Consider the following 24,732-nt stretch of genomic DNA (forward strand, 5'->3'; position numbering starts at 1 on the left):
GACTGCCTTGGAGGGCAAAGATGAAATAGAGATCTAGCTGGGGCCAAGCCTAGGGTGGGAGAGGAGGGGGAAGGCCAGCAAAGGACTCAGGATAAAGGTCACAGGGAACAAGTATGGTTTAATACTCTGTCATTTTTAAAAATCAGCACACACATTCATTCTAGGTAGCTTTGCCTACCTTATGCCACTGTGGACAGGAGCCAGACCCCAAAGGAAGTGGCTCCAGGGGAAAAGGTTTAAAAAATGAAAGGGTCAGTCCTTTCTCACCTGCCCCTCAGCTCTGGGACTGGTGCACATTTGGTTTCACCTGAGACAGGACAGGATGAGGCCATAGCCCCAGGGCTGAGTGCAGATACAGAGGCCAGAGTCTTGAGTGTCCTGATCCCCAGGGCTGAGTGCAGACACAGAGGCGGAGTCTTGAGTATCCTGAGCCCTTGGCCTCCCATATTTGTCTACTTTTGGTTTCATCATTAAAAAAAATAATAATAAAGTGACAATCATTGGTGGGGACCAGTTCTTGCTCTGTCTTCTGTTAAAAATATGGTAAGGGTATGGGTAGCCTTCTCACTGGCCAGTCTGCTTCATAAGACGTCTGCCCGCTTGTCCCTCGCACGACTCCGGGCCTTGGTCCGGGCTTTGAAGGCTGCAGCATTGTACAGGTGCTGAGGGAGGCAAAGAAAGGAGCCTGGTGAACAGAGAAGGAAAGTTCGGGCTCCTCCCGTAGCCAGCTCACAGCTCGAGGCCTCCAGGGAACAGGAGGCAAGATAAAGGTGCCAAGATGCAAACCTTTTCAAAACGTGAAATCTTGCAGGCCTTCAGGGCAGCGGCATCCAGCACCAGCACAGGGCCCAGGCCAAAGATGTCGCGGAGAAGCTCGTTGTTCTGAAGACAAGGCAATTAACTAAAGACATTCTGAAACAGTCAAGCTAGGCGGACCTCCCCGTACAGCCCCTCACCTGGAGGTGATAGTGCATGCCCGAGCCCAGCACATCCTTGAAGGCTGTGTAGATGCGGTGGCGAGCCCAGGTGTCTATGCAGAGCACTTCCAGTCCAAAGCGGATTGTCTCCTCCTCACAGTCACCACCCTGTAGGTACAAGGCCCATGACAGGACTGGCTAGCATGCCTGGGAGCACTCTTGTGTACTCGTGTGTTGCAGGGAGTGTTGAGACAGGGCCTACATAGCCCTAGCTGTCCTGGAATTCACCATGCCTCTGCCGGTAAGAGTGTGTGTGTGTGTGTGTGTGTGTGTGTGTGTGGTGGGGGGCGGATTATAGGTGTGGACCACCACACCCAACCCTTGGGGACACTTTTTTAAGGAATACTCATGTTCTCACACACACCTCAACGAAGTGCAGCACAGCTCGGAAAATGGAGCGCTGGCGTCGGCGGTCAATCTTGGCACGGTACTTATTGCTGTCAGTGGCTAGAGTACGCAGGGAACCACAGAGCGCCTCCATGTCCTCATAAACAAAGTCCTCCTGTGTGGGAACAATGAGGTGCTGGTAGAAGCTTGAATTCTTCTGGAACTGGGCATGGTGCTGCTCTCCTCTGCCTGGCTCCTCTTCTCTAAAGCCCTCCTTGGCCTCTCCCCAGCAGTTCAACTCTGCTCAGAATCCCCACTAGAGCACCTAGCATGTTAGGTGTTGGGGTCACCTCCCCTACAAAATGACCCAAGACTGAAGATTTGTGTGTGCGTGTGTGTGTGTGTGTGCGTGCGTGCGCGATGCCAGCAGGTACTTCCCTCGCACCTCAAGGTCCCGGGCAAGCTCAAAGAGCAGAGCGATGGCTTCACCAGCAGCAATCCGCAGGTTCACACTCTCGCTGGACAAGAGCTGCGGCAGCTGGGGCAGCTGCCTAAGGAAACAGTGAGCTAAGTTCCGGGTAGGGGTTGAGGGTCCCTTCGCAATCCCCCCACTCCCAGTAGGCAGCTGTTCCTACCTGTCGAGGATGTGGTTGATGTGGGTACTAGGACAGATGGTGAGCAGCAATGCCCAGGCCTGCAGGGCAGCACAGAGCAGGCCATGTAGGCTGGCAGGGACCAGAGCAGCAGGGGAGCCACTAGGGCCACAGGACCAGCTGAAAATACCTTCCAAGCAAGCCAAGCAAGAGACCAGGTCCTAGGAGCACAGGGAGACAAAGGAGGTTCACAGACAGAGCCACTGAGTCCAGCCACTACACCATAACCCATGCCCAAAGTCCACTTACCTGGACATCGGTGGCAGCCACATAACAGCCCAAGCCAAGAGCAGAAGCGCACTGTTGGGAAGAGGACAAAGCTAGGCTACCATGGCTCAACAATAGGAACATTACACGAGGCTCACCCTCTTTAGGGCCGGGATTAAGGTAGACCCCGACATCCTGCTCTGGGATGAGGGTCCATGGGGCATGGACATACTCACATGGAGTCGGGCAGCGGGGCTTGCAGTACTGTCACTGAGCACTGAGATTAGCAGCGGCCGCAGGCTATGGAACAGCTCCTCGCCCTTGGGTCCAGGGCCCAGCTGCACACAGAGCAGGCCTAGCACCGCAGCAGCCAGGGCCTGTTCTTCACCCTTTCCTACAGGATGCTTTCCAGTTAGCGCATGCAGCAAGCCTCAACACCTGCCTAGCTAGGGTTCCCCAAGCGCCCAGGACTTGACCTTTCTTAAGGCACTTTTCCAGGGCATCCGCCAGCGTGAGGCTGCGCTCCAGCAAGAAGTCAGGAAGCAGGTGGGAGGCCAGGGCCAGGCGCAGGTTCTCCAGAGCTCCTTGCCGGGTCTTGGCACTGGGAGGGAGATAGAGAAAGGGTTCACATGGGTGATGGCTCCCTTGGTTCCACCTGGCAAAGGCTGAGCGTGCAGAAGCGTGTCAAAGGCCCTGCGCAGAAGCTGGCCAGCAGCCAGAGGTACCTCTTGTCAGTGAGGCAGTCCACCGAGTCCTTCAGCTTCTCCTCCAGGTTGTCCTGCTGGCTCTGCTCATCCACAGCCTCCCCACCTGCAAAGTCAGCCGGGCACCACTGAATCCTGTCCTTGCCCAGTGGAGCCCTCGTTGCGTCCCTGTCACACTTCAACCCGCTCTCACCCAGGCAGTCCTCTGCAGTGGTACTGAGCAGGCTGGGACATTCACTGGTGGTACTCCGGGCCTCACTGGCTGCTTCATCCTCGCTGGAACCTGAGTCGGCTTGGGTACTGCTCCTGGCACCTGGGGAACATGAAACTTGCTATCCGACCAGCGTGCATGGATGAGGGCTGACTCAGGGTACCTCGTGTAACTTCATGAATGCTATCCCATTGTAGAGATGAGCAAACCAAGGCCAGGTTAAGCAGCAGAGGGACTTGAATTCGGAAGCGAGAAAAAAGGGGAGGAGGTCTTGCTGGTAGGTGCTAGGCCTACCCAGGGACAACTTGCCAGACTTGGTGAGCGGGGACCCCTGGAGGGTACAGCTGCTTTAAGGATAGTAGGAACCACACAGTGACAGAAGGGACTGGATGAGTCCCACATAGGCCTGTGGCCCGGTTTCAATTATGTTCAAAAGTGAACAAGTAAAAGTTAGGGCTCAGGGTACAGTAGTACACAGACCCAAGGGTCTTATGCTCTCCATTGGGCTATACCCTAGCATCCCCTGTCCCACCCCAATCTTGGCAGAGCTATAGTTTGACCAGTGCCCAGTTTTGAACAACTGACTTGTAAGGGTGCTGCTACAGGCCACCACACTCACTAAGTTACCTATCAACTCTGGGAGCAGAAGCCCAGGTCCCAGTGCGTGTGCTGAGCGCTCAGTGTTCCTGAGTTTCCTTTGGTCCATTCCGGACCATGAACTTTAGATATAGATATAATGGCTCCTCCTAGCAGTGAAAGACCAGAAGAAGCTCTTGACTGAGCATTGAAAAAGAATATAGGGGACTCCCAAAGTGTCAGTGGGCAGGTACATTCCTGTGTTTGAGTTCTCTCCAGGGCCAAGGACTGGCTTTGAGGCAGAGCTACTTGCTGCAGCAGAGTCCTGGACAGGTTCTGATCTGGTGGCAGTCCCTACTGCTTAGGGACTATTAACATTACTTGCCTCAAGGAAGAAGCTGAGCCCACACCTTGGCTTCTGTTCACCTTTACTCTTACTGTCACTTATCAAAACAGCCCAGACTTCCTTATTTGCTTCGCTGTACTGTGGTCCTTTGGTTGCCAGGCCTTTGCACAACAGGCTCTTTGCCTGGGGCGCTTTTCCTTCTCAGGTCTCACCCAGGAGCTCCTCTCACGGGGCCTCCCCATGATTCCATCAGAAACCACTCAGTAACTGGTTGCAGTACTAGTCCTTGTAACCCTACTAATGACAAGCCGCATTACCTACCCAAGCAGCATTAGGGTGGCAGTCGGATCAAAACTGTGCTTGGCATGCACTCTATCTCAGCAGAATTAACGTGTTTACCGCAACAGGACATGCTTCTGGTTGAGGCTGATAAGGAGTCTCAAGATGGACTCATGCTCTTGGACGTCCACCGAGTCTCCAGCCCAAGTGCTAAGGCCTCAGTTCTGTACTTTCCCAATCACACTTCACCGGCTTACGGAACAGACGAGGCCTCTCCACTAACTTCCCTGCGCAGTCTACCAAATGCACTAGTATTTGGCAAAGGGGCTTTTGTCTAGAGTGATTGTTCACCCCCCAGCAGCGATGGGAAAATCTTGGTCCTTAAATGTTGGCCAAATCACCGCTGCGGGCGCGGGATTTCGAAAAACAGCTGGCAATGAGCTCAAGTCGGGTGCACACGTGGCCAATGCCTGCTGGGGCACGTGCGAGCCTTAGCAGAATTCCGGGAGGTTGCACTGGTCTGATCCCGCAAGATTCGCCAACCCAAGACCCTCGGTGACATCCAAGGGGAACCACGAAACACCTCCCACTCACTACTGAACCATTCTACAGGAGCCCCCGGACTCACCTCCTCCACGGCGCTGACCGCCCTTGCGGAGCGCATTGCCCTTACGAGCACGAGGCATTCCTGGAACTAGGAGTCAGGGACACGGTAAGGGGGCGCGGGGTCAGGGACCCGGAGGGCGGGGACTCCAAACCAGCGAAACGCTGGCCGGTGCACCGAGTTGAGATTGGGGAAGACGACAGGAGCCACACGCCGCGCGCGCCACCATCTTCGTGAGGCGCCCCGCCCTGTCAAACGGGTCGCTGGGAAGGTGAGTTCCCCGCCACCCCGTTCAGAGCCACATCCACGCGGCCGAAACTACTATCCCCAGGCATCTGCGAACACAGATTAGGGCGGCCCGAGTTGAGCGCAGTGCACGACGGGAATGGTAGTCCATTCTGGAGGCACACCCGCCGACGCCGCTCCAGCTAAACTATGTACCCACAATGCCCTGCGTACCCCCTTTGCCCCTCCTCCTCCCCTTGTCCCCGCGGCGCCTGGGTTGATAGTTAACTCAGTAGTTTCCCTCCTTGCTGGAAGCTTCGCTAGGCCCTTGTAATGGGGTATCAGGGTTTGACACTTGGTAGAATAGTGAGGACAGACAAACCTCAAGTAACGAAAAAGTGACTTTATGGATGAGAGTACAAATAATAGCCTATCATTTAACAGGTCTTAGCTTATTTATTTATTTATTTTTTTGGCGAGGGCACATACGTGCACGTGTATATGCGCGTGTGTTGGGAAGAGTGTAGGGGTTGCCTCTCTGCCCCTAGCTATGACTTCTCAGTAGCTGCACTAAGGTATAGAAACAAAGCCCTAGGCAGGCTGGCAACCTTAAATGTCTGGAACTGACTCCCTGAGGCTGCTCTATTGCCTTAAGTCAGATGACCTCAGAGAGCTCTGAACCTGGTTTTATGTTTTTAATTAGGCCCTATCTATTCCTTAGGAATTCTGAGGGGAGGTGTGTTTGTGGAAGTGGCCTATTTACTTGGTAAAGTTCTATTAGCTAAACAAAGCATAAAGGCGAATTTCCCTAGCCTGGGAAAGTGGCAGCAGGGACAGAACCAAGGGCAGGAACTCCTGACTTTATGTAGCTTCCTTAGGTTCAGGTTTAGGCTCCTGGCAAGTAGGGCCAGCCCAACCCAAGTAACAGCGGCATCTGAAGGACTTCCAAGCTCCAAGACTGTCATCTGGCTTCAGATGCAGAAAGGCTTCCATTTGTCCCGGGTCTCTCCGGGCACAGCGACCATGGCCATGACATCGTTGGTGACTGCAGGCCATGGCAGCCTTTGTCACATTGATCACATAGGGGCCTAAAGTGCCCACTAGGTAGTCATGGAGACGCCAGCACTCCTCCTAAGGAGAGAAGAGATATGTATACATCATTGCTCCTTCTCTGACTCGGCATGGCTTCTTCTCCCTTAACTTAGGACTCCAGTGTGTACACAAGGGGCCATGCTCACCTCAGAGTTGGAGAAGCTCAGGTCCCCCCAGAGAACCACTCCAGTTGCTCCCAGTGCTGCGCTCACGCCAATAGTCCTCACCAGGTCATCCTGGGGGCAAAGAACTGTTAAGTCAAAGCTGGGCTGGCCAGATTCCCATCAGGGCCCAACTTCATTGAAGGTACCATTTGATTTACTGCTATGATTGATCTGCCTCTAGATAGGGCCCTTTTGACAGAGCTCTAAGTAATTTCCCAGGGCCTCCAGAGAATAACTGTCCTTAGACCAGATACCCAAAGGATGGATTCTATCTAACCCACTGAAATATCCCAGCACACAGCTATGCCTCCTTACAGCAGGCTGGGATCTTTTTGTTTGTTTTTGAGACAGGGTCTCATTATATAGCTCCAGTCCATCATGGAACTCACTCTGTATACCAGCCTGGCCTCGAACTCAGAGATCTGCTTCCTTCTGCCTCCTAAGTGTTGGGATTAAAGGCATGCGTCACCACCGCCCAGCAGGATAGGAACTTTGTAAAACCTCTAGATCATGACCGCCTTCCCAAGTCCTTTAGGCAATGTCTTCTCTTCAGGTCCTTCTAGAACAGAGCTGTGTCTCTGGACTCAGACCCCTAAACCTCAGCTTTTACTTACCAGAGACAAGAATCTCCCGGAGCTCCGGTGTGTGAGGCGAGCGTAGGCCAGAACAGGTAAAGGATGTGTGTGCCCGGCAAGGGCTACACGGAAGGCCTCCTCTAGGCGGTGTCGGACGAAGGCCTGATGGTAGGCAGGTGGCATTTTGGGTGGGAGATAGATGCTAGGGAAGATGGCGCTAGAGGCGGCCCAGAGCCAATGTAGTTGGTTGTTTCGGCTAACGGTGGCTGCATGGCAGTGGCCTGTATAGTTGGAAGCTGTATTATGCCAGCCATTACCACAGACTGGGTATCGATAAAAACCCCAGAGCCCACGTGGGCGAAGTGTCCGGCCCAGCTGCAGTGTGGACTCCATCAGGGCACGGGCAGCCTGCTCAAAGCCAGTATGGGCTTTGTGGAACTGTTCCTGAGGGCCCATCTGGGGGAACATCTGCTGTGCCCAAGCCCAGGAAGCCGCCTGGTAGACTTGGCGATGGGGACCCCAGTTCCCAGCCCAGAGTGGATACCACTCTTCCCAGTCCAGCACTGCCAAGCCAGCAAAGCTAGACCCGAGGCTGTGGAGGATCTGATGGGCAGCTTGTGTCAAGTGGCGGTTTAGTGACATAGCCTGAGGGATACCCCCATTATGGACTGTGCCTCTAGGTCCAAAATAAGGATAAAGACCAAACTGGTTCTTGTAGAAGATGGTGATGTTTTGGCCATGAAAATGCTGGCCATAGTTGGCTACGATGCTGAGGGCACTGAGTGGTAGGTGCACACCAAAGTGGGCCTTACATCTTGCTGAGGGTACATTCCACAGCACAGAAAAGGGATGCTCAGGAACCTGCAGCAAAGACTGGCCATACACCAAGCACAGGGCTACCCCCACCACCAGGGTTAGGCCTAGCTGCATGGTCGTGCCACAAAGATGGAAACCTGCAGGAGAGAGGGGGTATGAGCTTAGAGTCCACAGCCAAGGCCATGCCTTTTGCACAGCAAGGAAAGCTGAAAGCTGGGAAAGCTTCCCAAGTTCCTCCCCTCAAGGGTCAGGGCTGGGGGTTAAACATGGCTCCAAAGTGTTCCATGGGTCTCTCAGAGAGGCCATACCCCAAGCATCCTGTGCTTGTCCATCCCTCCAGTGTTGTTCATCTCTGTTACGGCACCATCATGTTCTCTAAGGACTCCCCAACTCATGGCTGCCACAAGTCCCTGGCTTTCTCCTGCCTGTGTTGTCTTTGCCTCAAGAACACTCAGCGCTTGCCTTCTCGCTTCCCTGACTTAATTCATATTCAGCACTCAGGTCTCTACCATCACCTATCTCCCAGATCCCTTCGGCTCCCAGCATGAGTCCTGCCACACACACAAATTCTTCACTGCCAATGTCCAGTGCCGGGCTTGACACATAGTAAGTACTTGGTAATGAGCAAATGGGAAAGGAAGTTACCCTGGGCCTGGCAGAGGAGGAGCAACAAAGGACAGATATTACCTCATCAATGGCTCTTGGGCCAAGTTAGGGAGAGAGGATCTGGACAGAGGGGTTAACAAATAAATTGTCACAGCCATACCTAATGGAAGCCTTTATTCAGCCACACTAACAGCTTTGAGCCAAAGCTCTTAAGCCACCTCCTGGCCCATTGGTACCCAGGAAACATACACAGGCTAAGGTTGCCCCCAGGGGCTAGGGGGCTAAAGTATGGCCAGTGGGCTGAGGCTGGGACTGTTCTGGGCAATTCAGTGTCCCAGACAGACAGTGCCTAGCCTTCAGATGTCTTTTTCCATCCAGAATATAGGGCACCCCTTCAGATCTCGGTATCGTGTCTCTAGCATGCTTTGAGCGAGGGGCCCTGGTGAAGGAGGGGGTGATGTGGTCAGAGATTGGGGTAAGGAAGGAGGTGGTGGCAATGGGGGTCCCTTGGAGCTCTTTGGGATACCTTGGGCAGCTAGGATAGGCCCCTTGCAGGGTGGCTGAGGGCAGGGTGTCTTAGAGAAGGCACGTAGGAAGGTAGTGGGCAGCCGACGGTTGGTGAAGACCAAACCCTGCACAGGCTCACCCAGGTGGTAGCCCAGATGGGCATAGAAGTATAACTGATCATGGGTAGTGAGGTGAAGCCGGCGGAAGCCCCGGGCTCGGGCAAAAGCCTCCAAGCCCTCCATGAGGCGGCGGCCAAAGCCACGGCCTCTCAGAGCCCGGGCTACCACCACTGTCTCCACTAAGAGGCTGTGGGGATGGTCCAGTACCCGTGATAAGCGGGCATGGCCCACCACAATAGGGGATGCTCCAGGCGTGGGATGAGGGCTCAGCAACATCAGGCAGAGGGGGAAGGCATCTGAGGACTGGCCCAGGGAGTGGAGACGGGAGGCACGGCTGCGGGGCCACTGGTCATTGATGAGGTCAGCACAAGCACTCAGGAGCTCAGGTCGACAGTGCACAGGCTCCAGGGTCAGCTCAGCTGGGTTGAGGGCTGGGGTCTCCTGGTGTGCAGGATCCAGGGTATGGTGTGCAGGATCCAGGGTAAGCTCAGCTGGGCCAGGACTGAGGGTCATCTCTGGGTGGCATGTGGAATCCAGGGTCAGCTCAGCTATCCTAGGACTCAGTGACAGCTCTGGATGGCGTGCAGGATCCAGGGTTAGCTTGGTCAGGTTGACTCTCAGGGTCAATTCTGGCTGGCATGCAGGATCTAGAGTCAGCTTGGCTGGGCTGGTACTCAGGATCAGCTCCATCCGGTCTAAGGTAGGGGTCAGTGTGGCTGGGCCAGGGCTCAGAGTCAGCTCTTGCCTACAGGTAGGATCCAGGCTCAGCTGAGGCAGATAGGAAGCCAAGGTCACTTCCCATTAGGTTTCAGGTGGCTCACTGCCAGGCTGGAGGGTAAGACCACAGTCTCCAGGCAGTGGCATCGCCTCATACACGGATTCACCTCCTGTGGATAACAGCCACGCTAGGCTGTGTCAGGAAGACAGGGTGGAGGCAGGGAAGGACTGAGGGATGGGGGGCAGAATGCATCTGGGAACTGGGGAATGCACTGGAAAGTCCAGGTGTCCAGGAAGAGACCCATCCCTATGAATGAATGAACCCAGGTGTCCTACCCCAACACTGGAGGGAGGCTGAGGGGGGTTATGGTAAATACTGGAAGCTGTGGTAGAACCCAGAAGTTCTGGCTACAAATTTGTTGACCATTACAACAGCTCACTGTGCCAGGCTAACCAACCTTGCCCACTTGTGGGCTATCTCTTGCTTTGGTTTGGGTCGCCCCCACCTCTGTCTCTTTCCAGGGTATGTAGCCTATGCTTGCCTCAAAGTAGCGATCCAACTGCCTTAGTCTCCTAAGTCCTAGGATGGCAAGCATCAGCCGTCACCACCCCGAGCAGCCTGTCTTATCTGTAGTAGTTCATGACTGTAGCTGGCTAGCCTGGCAAAGGGTGAACCAGAGATCTCTCTACTTCGCTATAACCGAGTTTTCTTTTTCAGAAGAAAGATCACTCCCAGCAGTTGCCCTGTCCCTCCTTCTCCCTACATGTCGGCTTTCCACTAGCTCTGAGCTTTTGCAGCTATCGAGCCACACCTGCTATCAAGTGGATGCTGGGACCCACGCACCCACCCAAACAGGCCCAGTCGGCCCCCATCACCACCACCTGCCTTTCTTCCTGGAGAGCAGAGCTGATGGTTCCCCTCTCCGATTCTGTCCAGTTCAGGACACTTTGGGTATAGACCCAACTGTTGCTACATATGGTGTCCTAACAGCATCAGCATGGAGATTGGCCCATTGCACAGAATGTGGTTTTTGCAAGCCTGCTTGCCTCTGGCCTGAGTTTCATAGCTACCCTGATAAGGACTATGGCTTCCTTAAATCTAAGGTGTCCAACGGTCACTAGACTGGGGACCCAGGTCACCAAGTTGGGGACCTAGGCCTAAACCCAATGTCTAATCCTCATTGTTTGCCTACCTTATTTTAGGTTCTTCTGGAAGAAGGGGCTATGTTGGGGGATTTCTTGGGAGTGCATGAACAGTTAACTCCCTCTCTCTCATCTGCTCCCACTTAAAGTGCCTCCTGACTCCCCTTCCCAACTTTCCCTAAGCATTTGGGCAGGCAGTTCTCACCCCTCACACAAATCCCATACCTGGGCTTTAAGCCCCTTACCTGCCTCAGTCAGCTCAGTCGGAGCAGCGTTCCCTCCCAGCTCCTAAGCAAGGACTGGAAGGAGGAACCTCAGGGTCCGCCCCTACCCAGAGCCCCAGGGTTCCCCAGACCGGCTTAACCCCTTCATTGCGGGCCCCACCACTGTAGGTAGAGCAAAGCTCCCGGTATTCAGAGAGGGTGTGCACCTGTCCCTTGTGGGACACAGGCATGGATCTTTTGGGAGAGGGGGTTTTGAAAGTTTGATTATGGGTGGGTGTGGCTCAGCATGCGGGGGGGGGGGAGGGCCAGCGCTGGTAAGACTTGAGGGGCGACACGGCCACTTGGGGGGCCACAGGCGCGGGGAGGATAGATGAGTAACGTGTGAGATGTGAGGGTGATACTGACATGTTAAAGCCGAGCTCCGGGATGGTCCGCTTCCAGCCTGCGCACGATTCTGTATCTCGCGGTCTCTGGCTCCGATTCCTCGGTTTGCCTACGCTGGTCCCAGCCGTACGGAGGACTCACAGCAGTCTTCCCCGGAGACGGCGTACCTCCTCCTAAGTCCTCCGTGCCCGGAATGTCACCACCTAGACACCCCGCCCCTGGTTCTGAGCGTCACAACAGAACTAGTGCAGGCCCATTCGGTCCCCAGGTTTCTTCCCTTCCGGCGGTGGCCAGGCCTAAAACTTCCTCCCGATGGCTCCGCCTTCTCTTGGCCCGGCCACTGCAGGCCCTGCCTCTGACTTCTAGCTGCTTGCTTGTGTTTGGCTCCGCCTGCACCTCTCCCCGCTCCGCCCTGGGCTCATAGTAATGGAGTTTCTTTTTTTTTTTTTTTTTTTTTTTTTTTGGTTTTTCGAGACAGGGTTTCTCTGTGGCTTTGGAGCCTGTCCTGGAACTAGCTCTGTAGACCAGGCTGGTCTCGAACTCACAGAGATCCGCCTACCTCTGCCTCCCGAGTGCTGGGATTAAAGGCGTGCGCCACCATCGCCCGGCTAGTAATGGAGTTTCGTTTTGTCTCCTCTTTGATAGTGTCTAGCAGATCTAGTGCATTAGAGGACTTTTTCCTGATCATGGAAAGCAGTGGTCTTTAGACAACACACTTGGGTGAAAGTAACGAGCCTTCCCAGTGCTTTCTGGTCTGAGACTTGCCTATTTTAGGAGCTAACTAAACAGCTAGGTAAAATACGACAGCTTCCTTGGCTGGGTTGAGCAGTGCTAGTATCTCTCTGGAGATACAGAGATCCTGTAGAGTGGTGTTATTGTGTTTTCCCAGCTCATTTAGGGCACCACCAACACACAGTAGGTGTGCAAGTTTCTGTCTTTGGAGCCAGATAACCTAGATTTCAATATACATCTTGGTTTTGTTTTGTTTTGTGTTTTTCTTTTTCAAGACAGGATTTATCTGTAGCTTTGGAGACTGCCCTGGAACTCACTCTGTAGACCAGGCTGACCTCAAACTCACAGAGATCCGCCTGCCTCTGCCTCCCTAGTGCTGGGATTACAGGTGTGCGCCATCATGCCTAGCCTTGCTTGTCTCTTCTTGCTGGGCAACACTAGACAAAAAGTACTCCCCCTCAGTGGCTAGGAATATAGCCTAGTGGTAGAGCACACACTTAGTATGTGTGAGGTCCTATCTTCAATTTCCAGCACAGCAAAAAATAAGTGAAAAGTATTCACCCCTCCTGCATGTCTTGAATTGTGAAGACTTCTAGTGCTTACTTAGCACGGGTCTTGGCACAGAGCAGACATATGGCAAATGTCAGCTTTTGTGACTGCTGACTCATAGATTCTGAAGGACTTGCCTATGATTCTGCCAAGTAGGTCCTTATAGTGCCTGCCCTTAATTCTGAGTCACTATGTGACTACCCCCATGAGTGTGCCTGTGTGCATATGACTGTGACTGTATGCATGTGACTGTATTTGAGGAAGTCACAGGTAGGCCCAGGGTATGTTAGGTGTTCAGCATGTGCGAGCAGGTCCAGCTAATCAGTACATACCCCGCTTCTCACACCACTTTCCACGCCATCCACGGTAGCAGCGACACTTGAATTTCATAGCCATTTCTGTCCGATCGTTAAGTGTGAGGGTACCATTGAGGCTTGGGGGCCTGCCATCACTTGTTAGCTGAATGGAAAAACTGGCCGGATTGAGGGTGAGCAGAGCCTCGGGATAACTGGGACGGCGGGCACAGCGACCATGGCCAGAACACAGAGCTTCACTGCAGAGAAGAGCTGCACTGGTCACGTTCATGATGAAAGGGCCAAGTGTGGAATCCATATACTCTTTAATGACCTGGCATGATTCCTGAGTGGGAAGCAGAGTGTAAGTGACCGCAGCCTGTCTGGGCCCACTCAGTCTTTACCTCTTACAGGTAAGTGATACTTACCTTCACTCAGTCAGGACTTCCTGGGTACAAAGAGTAGGCCAAGTCTCCCCTCATCCCTACCCCTCCTCGCAGACCTCGACTTACCTTGGTAGATGTATTTTTTGAGCTCACCCAGACCACCACACCTGCTGCTCCCTGAGCTGCGCTCTCCCCAATGCTCTGTTCCAGCTCCTCCTGGGAAGGAGATTGCATAGTTCTATGGGACCTACCGTCCTTCCTGCCTGTGGGAACTGCTGCAACATCACTGGATGGGACAAATAATATGTAGCCTTCAGCCGGGCGATGGTGGCGCACGCCTTTAATCCCAGCACTCGGGAGGCAGAGGTAGGCGGATCTCTGTGAGTTCGAGACCAGCCTGGTCTAGAGAGCTAGTTCCAGGACAGGCTCCAAAGCCACAGAGAAACCCTGTCTCGAAAAACAAAACAAAACAAAACAAAAAAAAATATGTAGCCTTCACTTGAGGCTGCTCTAGTGCTGATAGCTGGGAGCAAGCCTGTTCTCTGTCTAGCCTGTAAATAGACAGGAACTAATTTTTCTATTAAATTATGAATCACCGGGGCTGGAGAGATGGCTCAGCGGTTAAGAGCACTGTCTGCTCTTCCAAAGGTCCTGAGTTCAATTCCCAGCAACCACATGGTGGCTCACAGCGATCTGTAATGAGATCTGGTGCCCTCTTCTGGCCTGCATACATGCAGACAGAATACTGAGAATACTGTACACATAATAAATAAAAAAAAATTCTTTAAAAAAATTTATGAATCACCCATGCTCCACACAGAAGTTGGCACCAAGTAGATGTTCTATGTATGTGGGAATGATTGGGCAAAATACTAGGGTATAAGTCAGTGGGAAAGAATTTGTACAAGACCTTGAATTTGATTTACATGACGCCCCCCCCCCAAAAAAAGACAGAAGTACCCTGAAGCTATGTGGACTCAGCTGTTGGACCTATTGCTGACAGTGACAGGAAGGCTGACAGTGAAGACGAGGTGACACAGGACTCACCAGGGACAGAAGATGATCTGTCATTTCATAGAAGATCTGCACGTAGGGCAGTATGGGCACATTCGGGTCTCTGGAAGTGCTAGCTACACGGAATGCCTCTTGTACACGGTGTTGAACATACAACCGTGCCTTCCCTGTGCCCATCAGTGCTGGAGGCAAGTAGATACTGGGATAGAGGGCATAGCTCTGGTTCCATAACCACTCTAGCTGATCATTCTGGTCACGGATGTTTAGTGAGCACTGGCCTGTGTAATTGGAACTTAGGAAGTCATAGTTGTAGCAGTCAGGGAAGCCATAGTAGCCCCAGAGGCCACGAGGACGCAGTACCTGCCCCAGCTGGAGGGTGCCTGCCATCCAGGCCTGTGCAGCTTCCTGGAACTGGTCCTGAGCTACTGACTCCACTAAAGTTTCCGGCCAGTCAGGGTGTTCTGCCTGGACAAGTGCCATTGAGCGCTGTCGATAAATGTCCTTGCTGTCCCAGTTGAAGGCCCATCGTGGGCGCCATGCCTCCCAGTCAATGACTGCCAGTCCTGAGAAGTCAGGTTCAGGCATGACAGCCTTGATGTCCTGGAATGCGTGAGCGAGGTGGGTAACCAGGCTAGCATTCTGGGGCAGGCCACCATATACGGCTTCCCCAGTAGATGTATAGAAGGGGTAGGTGCCCAACTGCCAGCTGTAGAAAATTGTCATGTTAAGGCCTTGAAAGCTCTGCTCCTTGTTGGCAATCACGTCAAACACACTGACATCCACATCCACTCCATGACTCTCCAGGCACCAGTAAGTGTCTGCATTCCAAACAGTGATGAACGGCTTGTTGGGTACCATGGAACCTCTGGAGCCTTGGGCCAAGCTGAGCAAGGTCAGGAAGAGGGTACAGACGTAAAGCAGGTGGGCTGCAGTGGCACGGGGTGGGTCTGGGGAGACCTGGCCAAGGGAGGCAGAGTTCAAGGCATATGTCAAACTTTATAAACCCTGCTTGAAGTAGTTGGGCCCAGCCCCTTCCTCAGAAGGTTGTCCCTGCTGTGATTTTAGTTGACCATTAATCTGTAGGGCCCAGCGAGGTCAGAGAGCTGAGTAGGGGCCTGGAGAGGAGCATTGCCATGAAAGGTACAAGTGAGTCCCCTCTGTGGCCAGGACTCTGCCATCTGCTTCCCCCAAGCTTTGCCTTGGTCTCATCTTACCCACCCTTTCCCCAAGGACCAGAGGAAGTGTCACATCTGTTCTGAAAGAGGAGCTGAGCCCTCAGTTCAGGCCGATCTGATGAATAAGGGAGGCCATTCCGTTTCTCCCACCAGAAATCCTGGCAACCGTTGGGAAAAGGGATGCTCAAGTGACCAAGAAGAACCCAACCCTGGAAACCCAACCCTGGAAACCCGCCAGCTGCCCACTTGTCCCTGCTGACCTCAGGACTGAAGGGTTTCATTCTCCAAACTTCCTGACCATGCTGTGTAAGCACAAGCATGGTTTGGTTCAGTTCTGGCCTTAGTTGCAGCAACTTCAAGAAGCTGCTGCTTGTGGCTGCTGCAGCTTCGGGGAAATTCTGAGCTTTTGTAGACAGTCGCACCACCCAGTTTATGGGCTGGCGGCTGGTGTTGGCACGGGGTGGGACTGGGGCTGGTCTAACAACAGCCCCTCCCACTCAGACAGCACTTGAGGAGGCTGTGTCCTTACTGGGCCTGGAGGCAGAGTAGCCAACCAGGTCCAGCAATGTGTGGTCCTGCAGTGTGGTCGCTGAGGACTGCGTGCTTATAGAGGGAGTCCTTTCTCCACAGCACCGTGATATTTCAGCCTCTGGGCACTTTTGCCTTTGTGGGTCCCCTCCTCATTAAAACAAGTTTCTCTCTCTGTGTGTCTCTATCTGCCTGTCTGTCTGTCTCTGTCTCTGTTTCTCTCTGTGTCTGTCTCTCTCTGCAGTGCTGGGAACAGGACCCAGGGCTTCATGCTTGCTAACCAAATGCTCCATCACTAAGCTATATCCCTAGCCCTTCAAAAAGACATTTTTAAAGTATAAGAAGCCCTGGTGAGATAGCTCGCCAGTAAAAGCACCTGCAGCCAAGCTTGATGACCTGAGTTCAATACCTGGGACACACTTGGTAGAACTAACTGGTTAAGTGTGTGGTCCCTGAGGACTATATGCTTATAGGGTACTTTCTTCACACCACTGTGACAAGTGGTGTTTTCTGACTGCCACCAAGCATCATGGCATGCACATGCCCACATATAAGTACAAATAAATGTAAAATGCTAATAATGGAGAGCAATAGAGAAATACACTTTATTTTTGGCCTTTACACCACACATATGCATACTTATAACACACACACGCATGTATACAAGTCAAACAAAATTTTTTTGTGGGTTCCTAGAAGTATGGAGGCTCTTAAGCCCTGCCTAACTGCCTAATAGGTAACCTGTCCCTGGTTCTGGGAGGTTCTGTTTGTGAAGTTGAGGTGTGTCATCACTCTTTGTATAGTCTGGTTAGTGACAGTCTTTGTGAATTGCTAACTGAGCCACTGCCCAAATCCCCAGGGGTTTATACATACAAGTGTGGGATCTCAGTGCCTAGGACCATGTGCTAGCAAGGTTGCTATTTTGCAATCACGAGACCCTGTATTTGCATGACCATGGAAATGAGCAGGGGTCATGAATAAGTACTGTGTGTTCATGCGTTTGTTGTTTTACTAGCTCTGTGAATCATGAGCTGGTTACTGAGATCTGCTAGGTGCTCAGGTCCAGGCTTGCCTGCAAGGGCTGGGAAAGTAAGGAGAGGACATGGCCCTGCCCAGGTGGAATGCTGTCTGGGCCTGCAGCTGTGTCTGTTCCTGAACCACTGAAGCTCATACTTGGTGGCCACTGAACACTGGTGCTCACAGTAGGGCTACCATATGGGCTTGGTTTCACTGCCTGTGCATGCCTAGGGTCTTTGAGCAGCCCCACATTGCTACCCTGACCCTTCCTCTACCCCTTAGGGCGTTCTGGTTATCTTTGGTGTGGCGTGACTTTTTCTTAAGCAAGTGTAAAGGACTTCTATTCATCTCAGATAAAGTACTAATGACAGACCAAAAGACTATTCTGTCCAAGTCTGACTGGTGAATCAAAGAGTTTTTCAAAGAGTTTTTTTGTTGTTGTTTTGTTACATTACAGGAAGAACATGAGGGGCTACTTATAGAAGCCACATGACTCAAAGGCAGCTGTATCACCAAAAGGCCCACCCTAGCATGGGGAACAATACACAAAAGCTGTTTTCCTTGGAACAGCTTGCCAACTTTTAGGTAGCTCCTCTCTCTAGCAACTATTTACTGCTTTTTAGTTTTGGAGAGGGGGATTCATGAGTCTTGTAGCTTTTATATATATATATATATATATATATATATATATATATATATATATATATTCAGTTCTCAGTACTCAACCCTGTGTGTTGTTGGAAATCACAGGTGTGGAGGAGACGGAAGTTTCCCTAGTCTTTGCTCTCCTTTGTTGAACTCCATTATTTTTGGTCTTTTTTTTTTCGGATTTTAAAATTAAGTCTAGTGTGGTGGCACGTGCCTGTAATCCCAGTGCATGGGGGGCAGAAACAGGTAGATTTCTGTGAGTTCAAGACCAGCCTCATCTACATACTGAGTGCTAAGCTAAGTAGGGCTGCATAGTGAGACTCTTGTCTCACAACTTTTTTAAAGTTACGTTTATTTATGTATTTGTATATGTGCCACAAGGTCATACAGAGGTCAGAGGACAATTCCAGGGATCTGATCATCAGGCTTGATAGCAAGTGCCTTTTACCCAGAGCCCTATTTCTCATTTATTTATTTGTTCATTTATTTTCCCCAAGGCAGGGTTTCTCTGTGTAGCCCTGGCTGTCCTGAAACTCACTCTGTAGACCAGGCTGGCCTGGAGCTCACAGAGATCCACCTGCCTCTACCTCCCAAGTGCTGGGATTAAAGGTGTACAACACCATCAGCAGGCTCCTCTTTTGTTTGAAGATATGTAACTGGCCTATATGAGCCATATACTCATATGTGAGCTATACCCATAGAGCTTAGGCTGGCCTCCAAGCCAGGACTGGGCTTGAACTTCCGATCTTCCTGCCTTTATCTCCCAAGTTACAGGGATTACAATAGGCATGCATCGTCACCTGGTTCCTCCACATCCCTTTCAAATCTCAACATGGTTGTCGGCTGTCCTTACTCACTTTCTGGTTCTGGTGCGTGAACTTGGGCCTTAGTGCAAGCTAACCGTAGGAGCACTTGTAGGGCCACTAAGTTTCTTGAGGACAGGGCTGAGGGGGTCATCACTGACACTCTAGTAGGCCTGAGGGAAGGACAATGGAGGTAACACCGGTCAGAGTTGTCCCAACTACCCCGGCTCTGCTACTTCTCTCCTCTGGATCTCCTATTAGGCAGTTTGTTCGATGCATGGGAGAGGGCTTTTGTGTATTTATAAACACACACACACACACACACACACACACACACACACACACAGTGCTGGTGATCAATCCCAGGACCTTCACATATCTAGGTGAGTCTCTATCACTGACCTTATATATATATTCATATCCTGGCTCCAAAGCTGACCTTTGAGGATGACCCTGCTCCGCGGATCAGGGTAGTTCCATCAGGTATCCACGTAGTGACAGGGATTGACATCTCAACCCTGACAGCCTACCTCCCAGACCCAAGAGAAGGCTGTGACTCAGACGGTGAGAAGGGTCATGTGACAGGAGTCCCCTGCCCTTGTCTGTAGGAACATCCGGGAAGATCAGGCACCACCTCCCCTTTCTCCATGGGTGGCTGAGGGAAGAAAGCTGGTGTTGGCCCAGCCTGGGCTACTGGGACAGGTGGCAGATACACAGCCAGCTCTATCAGTCACACAATGGTGGGCACAACTCATTCCAGTCAAGGCAAAGTGGAAGTGAGGTTAGGGTAGAGCAGGAACCCTACTCTGGTGGGTCCTGCCCCCCACAACTGCTGAGCAGGCACCGCCCTAGGCCCCAGTGACCACACAGCTGAGGGGTTCAAAGAGCTCAGCTAAACCTCATCCACAACCCTGAGATCTCTTGCACATACTAGCCCAGAAGCAGGAAAACCAGGCACAGTTGTTTTATATTTAATTTACAAAAGAGACCCCAGAACTATAAACTATCCAGGAGCAGGGAAGTAGAGTCAGGCCTTCCCTGGTTTAGCTATAGCCTCCTTCTTCACTGCCAAGATGAGGGGCTTCTTGGGGGATTTTTTTTCTCTCCCCCTTAGAACAGGGGGGTGACAGCTGCTATGGATGCCTGCTAGGCATCACGGGGGCTCTGCCCATGCCAAATTCATTTGTCTACCCCCAACAGACTCCTCATGCCCAGATCCTTGTGCCAGAGGCCAGCTGGAGTGATATCCCCGGGGGAGACCCCTTTTTAAGGTTCAGGTAAGGGCCATGGCTACCAAAGCCAGCAGAGCGATGAGGTGGGACCCAGCCCAGGCTCTCCTGGCACTTCCTGTTTCCCGCTTATGGTCTCTTTGGCATTGCTCGCCACCCCAGCCCAAGTAGCACTGGCAACGAAAGTGCGTCTGCAGGTAGTTGAGGTCGGCATCGCTGAGCTTCCCCTCGGGTCGAAGCTGGGGTTCATTAGGTGTACGGCCAGGCACCAGCCGGAAGCTGCTGGCACTGAGGTGCAGGAAGGTATTGGCGCTGGGATTGCGGCGCACGCAGCGTCCATGGCCATGGCATTGGGTCCAACTGCAGTACTGGGTGGCCCAGGACACATTGACTACGTAGGGAACCAGCCACTGTGTTAGGTAATTCTTGAGGTACTGGCAGGTCTCCTGGAGGAAGAGACCAAGGTTAGCAGGTGAGCATCCGATGGTAGCTGCCTCAGCCCAAAGCCCTGATGGGAAACTGTCTACACCTCTTTCTTTCGGCAGCGGTGGAGTTGGAATCCTAGCCCAGGCAAGTGTTCTCTGAAGCTCATCCTGGGCACACTTACTTGTGTACATATGTACATATCATATATTCAGTTCCCGAGCCTTTACGGTCCTGTCCCTAGTGAGAAGTGGGGGGTGGAGACAGACTGGAACCCAGCTGTGCGGATGAGGAAGGGTGGAACTCCAGCTGTTCGGGACAGCATTTCCTCTTCCTGGGAACAGGGTGGGGGTGCCCTTCTTCTCTGTTGGGTTCAGGGACAAAGCCTCCATGCTTAGGAGGCAGCCAAGCTAGACTCAGTTCATATACCCAGGTGAGGGTGGAAGCCAAAGTATAAATTCCCCAACAGGTTTGGCTGGCTGGGGAGGTCTCCCTTACCATACTTGAAGCATACACTGAGTCGCCCCAGAAAATGACACCAGCTGAGCCCAGGGCTGCACTCTCACCGATGGTAGAGATGAGGTCCATCTGTGTGGGAATGGATGATTACTGAGGAAAACTGACAGCAGACAGGAGAGGAGGGACACACCTGTTCTAACCTGCTGACCATAGCGCAAGCCCTCCCCGTATACCTCCAGGCGGGGCTGTTCGGCTTTCTGGGTTTAAGTCCACGTCCAAGCCTACCTGGGACCTTCGTCTCCAAAGCCGAGGGCACACATTCTGACTCCTAAGTTAGGGCGACCGGCTTTAATTCTGTGCACTTTTCATGGACTTCCCAGAGGCTCTAGGCTAATTCTCAGCTCTGGGCCTCAGTCTTATTTACAGAATGAGGAAGACGTTGGCCTTCCACAAGATTAAAAGAAATGTGGATCACACAGTAAACTCTAGTACTTTTGGTCCCCGATAAACCCAAGCATGCAGTGGTTCCTGGAGGAAGAAGGCAAGGCCCTGGAACACATACCTGACTCAGTCCTGTGAGTCCTCGGGTGTATGTGGGGCGTGTGAAGACGTACACTGGGAGGGCATGGTTTGCGTGGTGGGTGTGAGCCACACGAAGGGCCTCCTGAACACGGAAACTCACAAAGTTGCGGCTGTGTGTGGAGGAAGCCAGTGTCTCATCCAGGTACACAGAGGGAAAGAGAGCGGTGCTCTCCGCCCAGAGCCAGGCCAGCTGGTCATTACGTGCCACTTCCACATCAGGACAGCGGCCTGTGTAGCTCTCCCAGTTCTGGACATAATCATGATTATAGCAGTCAGGAAAGAGGTAGAAGCCCCAAAGGTGCTGAGGTCGGACTGCCTTGACATAGCGTAGTGTATTCAACATGAACTGCCGAGCAGCAAACTCAAACTCATACTGCGCCTGCTTTACTATTCGGTCTGGCGGCCAGTCAGGGTGTCGACTGGCCACCAGCTGGCGTGAAGACTGCCGGTACACATCCTTCTCCTGCCAGTTTCGCACCCATACAGGCCTCCATTCCTCCCAGTCAATGACTGCCAGCCCTCCAGGCTCCTGGGTGTGAATGTAGCGCTCCACAGATTCCTTCAGCATGGGCAGGTGTGCGCAGAGGCTACCGTTCTGAGGCACACCACCGTGCACAGACATCCCAGCTGCATCGAAGCGTGGATACAGGCCTAGACGGTCGTAGTAGAAGGTGGTGATGTTCTGGTTGACAAACCCCTCATTCGGTGAGGCCTCCACATCGAAGGCCCTGAGGTCCAGGGGCACTTTGTGGCGCGGGGCACATTCTTGTGTGGGCACATTCCATGCGACCACAAAGGGTCGGCCAGTGAAGATGGGTGGCACTGTGGGCTTAAGTTCCACGGCCCATGTTACCTCCAGCACCAGGGCCAGTGTGATGATGGGACCCAGTCCTGCCCGCATGCTGGGGGCTACAGGAAGTGTCACCTGCCTGGTAGCAGCTCAGGAACTGAAGGAAGTGTGGGAGAGAACAAATCAGTCTAGACAGTTCCAGAGGCGTGCACCTTAATCCCATCTACACTCCCCAAACCCACACTGTGCTCCCCACTGTGTCTGCCAAGGCCGTAAGAAGTTTGAGAGATGGATTCTGAAGGGCAGGCAAGAGACCTAGGGACTCTACCAAACCACAGAATTTTCTGGAGCTGCCTGTGGCTGGGCAAGAATCTCCTTTAGGTTTGTGTCCCTTCTGGAAAAGGGACGAATTAGGCTCCAGATTCACGGCCAGAGTCACTTACATGCCTATATACCATACAACACACGGTTTTAGAACACCCTGAACACAAGCTCCACCCTAGAGGCCCCCCAAGCCCCCGCTAAGAACTCTTGACTTAGAGAAGGGATAGCATTTGGACACAATGCACACAGAAGCTGGGAAGCTGTTATGAACACGGCAGAGGAACTGGTATCTGTACAACATGCTCCAAAGCAGAAGAGTGAGGCTGTCAGGATTTGGTCCCGGGCACCGACACTGTCTTTGGCTTGGAGTAGGCGTCCGGGGACAAAGGGACAGCGGAGTACGCACGGCGGTGCTCGCCGACCTGCCCTTCCCACCACAGCCACCGAAAATCTGTGCGAGTCCTCGCGACCGGCCTACACCCTCACCTCCTAGCACAAGAGATCCCGAGTGGAGGGTATTCCTCCCGGTCTTTGTGCGGGACCCCGCCCCCGCCCCGCACGTGGGGGCCAGAGTTCACCCGGGTGGGGGTGGGGTCCCTGGGTCATTTTGAAGGCGCCCCTAGAGACTCAGAGCCCAGCTCATAGGGAGAGAGTCACCAAGCTTGCAACGCCCGCCCTCACCTCGCACCAGGCGCCACCAGGACCCACGCCAGGGCCGCCGCCATCCTGGTACCAGCCAAGCCCGCTCCGGCCCTCCGCCCAAGCACTGCCCCAGCTCGAGCCTCTGCTGGCTCCGCCCCGAGGCCAGCGCGCCCTTTAAGAATCTAGCCTCGGAGGTGGACCTATGGCAGGATTTGCGGCCTCGCGGGGAGGGTGCGTTCGCCTTCCTTTCTTTCAGTACTGCGTTTCGAGTTCGAGGACCCTCAAAGGAACATAGTCATCTCTCTGTGATCTAATACTTCTTGAAATCGGGATTTCCGCTAGGGTCTCAGCCGCGAGAGTCATCCAGCCTGAGATAGTACCCCCACAGTCTGTCGCCAGTGGAACAGTCCACTCTTTCCAGCCGTCCTCTTAAAGGGGTAGAATACTACATGGGGCGGGCGGGCGCGCGCAGAGGTGGTGGTATGTGGAATAAAGGCTTACGGCCGAGGCCTTGACTGGGGGTAGCTGCGGGTTCAGTCCCACATGCCTGACTTTGGACTCTAGCAGTGTGGGCCCTTTGTGTAATATAAGAGATTTTGACCCGAGTGAATCCGGAGCCGCCAGGGACATTAACGACCCGCCTTCTCGGATCCCAAGACTCCCTCCACTAGCTTGCGGTCAGAGGGAAGCCCCGCCCCTTGCCTGTCTAGAGGAGGGGGCCTAGGACGGCCTCTGAGCCCTCCCCTGGCAAAGCCGACGCAGCGGTTGTCCTGGTGACCAGGGGGTAGGTCGTCGCGTTTCTAGAGGGGCTGAAGTTCAGCCTGGCCCAAAAGGAAAAGTGGTCTACCCGCTTTCTCCGGATCCACACCAGGGTAGGCCAATCACTGGATTCTCTCCGGTCCAGTCTCTGCGACGTGGTAGAGGTGGGATGGGGACTCCCAGTCAAGCACGAATAAAGTGCAAGTCGCAGAAGTTTCGGGTCGGAATTATGGAAAGTAGGCTGCAGTGGCTCCCTAGTGCCTCTAGTCCACATTTTGAACCCTTCTGCCTTGCAATTCCCTTCTGGTAGGGAGTAGGCTTAGAGCTGTTCCCTCGCCTCTTAGATCTGCTCTCCAAAGCACGACTCAACTTCCCGAAGCCGCCAGCCCCTTTCCCGCCCGCACGCCTGAAAGCTAGGGAGCGCCCTAGCGGGTAGCGCACCTAAGCGGGTAGCGCCCGACCAGCTTAAAAGTCGTCTCTGGGCTCACCTGTGCGGGAGTCTGTCCGCCCAGTAGGTTGGCGGCCTCCCTTCTTCCTGAGGTGGGCTTCTCCAGCCAGGCTACTAGCACCAGCTGCTGCCCTGTGGGCAGCCTGCTGGAGATTTGATAAACCCCATTCCCTCCCACCCACTCCCACCCCTGCCCTTTCTCCTCACTTCCTGCTGCCCCTCTGGGCGGAAAGGGACAGGAACAGGGGCTGGGAGGAGAGCCCCCTGACCCTGCTTCCCTTGCTGGCTGGCAGCCCTTGGCACCCTTCCTCTGAGTAGGATCTGGGCCCACGAGTTGTGCCAGGTGACAGGAAGGATATAGGCCTAGGGTCAGGCGCTCATCTCCTTGAGGTTTCAATCATCCTCAAATCAAATCCAGTAGTGGGGGGAGGCGAGTGATGGTATTCATGGGAGTCACACTATTTTGCTTGATTGT

At 53.3% G+C, this 24,732-nt stretch overlaps 5 protein-coding genes across 13 annotated transcripts; all 5 read right to left on the minus strand.

Annotated features, from left to right (window-relative positions):
* Positions 1–98: 98 nt before the first annotated feature.
* Ifrd2 (interferon related developmental regulator 2) lies at positions 99–5,180 on the minus strand. Its single transcript, XM_041677230.1, has 12 exons — positions 4,909–5,180; positions 3,062–3,181; positions 2,890–2,974; positions 2,641–2,765; positions 2,401–2,558; positions 2,207–2,257; positions 1,940–2,118; positions 1,750–1,855; positions 1,342–1,479; positions 957–1,085; positions 787–882; positions 99–662 (listed from the first exon to the last, which is right to left on the minus strand). Exons 1-12 carry the CDS (start codon positions 4,964–4,966, stop codon positions 582–584), a joined length of 1,326 nt encoding a protein of 441 aa, XP_041533164.1. The 5' UTR covers positions 4,967–5,180; the 3' UTR covers positions 99–581.
* A 369-nt stretch (positions 5,181–5,549) lies between these two features.
* Hyal3 (hyaluronidase 3) lies at positions 5,550–11,146 on the minus strand. The gene is made up of 5 exons (XM_041677630.1): positions 11,094–11,146; positions 7,753–7,893; positions 6,980–7,221; positions 6,348–6,437; positions 5,550–6,240 (listed from the first exon to the last, which is right to left on the minus strand). Exons 2-5 carry the CDS (start codon positions 7,868–7,870, stop codon positions 5,971–5,973), a joined length of 720 nt encoding a protein of 239 aa, XP_041533564.1. The 5' UTR covers positions 7,871–7,893; positions 11,094–11,146; the 3' UTR covers positions 5,550–5,970.
* Hyal1 (hyaluronidase 1) lies at positions 7,005–16,018 on the minus strand. Of its 7 annotated transcripts, none has more exons than XR_005976528.1 (7): positions 15,866–16,018; positions 14,464–15,387; positions 13,543–13,632; positions 13,070–13,376; positions 11,478–11,659; positions 11,094–11,147; positions 9,674–9,898 (listed from the first exon to the last, which is right to left on the minus strand). XR_005976528.1 is itself a non-coding variant. In XM_041677624.1 (6 exons), exons 1-5 carry the CDS (start codon positions 15,923–15,925, stop codon positions 11,481–11,483), a joined length of 1,560 nt encoding a protein of 519 aa, XP_041533558.1. In that variant the 5' UTR covers positions 15,926–16,018; the 3' UTR covers positions 7,005–7,102; positions 11,478–11,480. The 7 variants fall into 7 exon arrangements, 5 of the variants coding, with proteins under 5 accessions (XP_041533558.1, XP_041533557.1, XP_041533556.1 ...); XR_005976529.1 differs by having other exon boundaries at positions 9,724–9,756; XM_041677624.1 differs by lacking the exons at positions 9,674–9,898; positions 11,094–11,147 and adding an exon at positions 7,005–7,102.
* Positions 8,532–11,611, minus strand: Naa80 (N-alpha-acetyltransferase 80, NatH catalytic subunit). 2 transcript variants are annotated; one of them, XM_041677627.1, is made up of 2 exons: positions 11,478–11,611; positions 8,532–9,733 (listed from the first exon to the last, which is right to left on the minus strand). In XM_041677627.1, coding segments are annotated over exons 1-2 (1,017 nt in total). In that variant the 5' UTR covers positions 11,480–11,611; the 3' UTR covers positions 8,532–8,718. The 2 variants fall into 2 exon arrangements, with proteins under 2 accessions (XP_041533561.1, XP_041533563.1); XM_041677629.1 differs by lacking the exon at positions 11,478–11,611 and adding an exon at positions 11,094–11,108 and having other exon boundaries at positions 8,532–9,756.
* A 1,853-nt stretch (positions 16,019–17,871) lies between the features above and the next one.
* On the minus strand, positions 17,872–24,400 carry Hyal2 (hyaluronidase 2). 2 transcript variants are annotated; one of them, XM_041677626.1, is made up of 4 exons: positions 24,298–24,400; positions 21,275–22,241; positions 20,752–20,841; positions 17,872–20,276 (listed from the first exon to the last, which is right to left on the minus strand). In XM_041677626.1, exons 2-4 carry the CDS (start codon positions 22,193–22,195, stop codon positions 19,875–19,877), a joined length of 1,413 nt encoding a protein of 470 aa, XP_041533560.1. In that variant the 5' UTR covers positions 22,196–22,241; positions 24,298–24,400; the 3' UTR covers positions 17,872–19,874. The 2 variants fall into 2 exon arrangements, with proteins under 2 accessions (XP_041533560.1, XP_041533559.1); XM_041677625.1 differs by lacking the exon at positions 24,298–24,400 and adding an exon at positions 23,090–23,216 and having other exon boundaries at positions 17,873–20,276.
* Positions 24,401–24,732: the final 332 nt, after the last annotated feature.

Source organism: Microtus oregoni, unplaced genomic scaffold (genome assembly GCF_018167655.1).
Source record: "Microtus oregoni isolate MIOR12 unplaced genomic scaffold, Mior012 000028F_ref0000031, whole genome shotgun sequence".
Classification (NCBI taxonomy): domain Eukaryota; kingdom Metazoa; phylum Chordata; class Mammalia; order Rodentia; family Cricetidae; genus Microtus; species Microtus oregoni.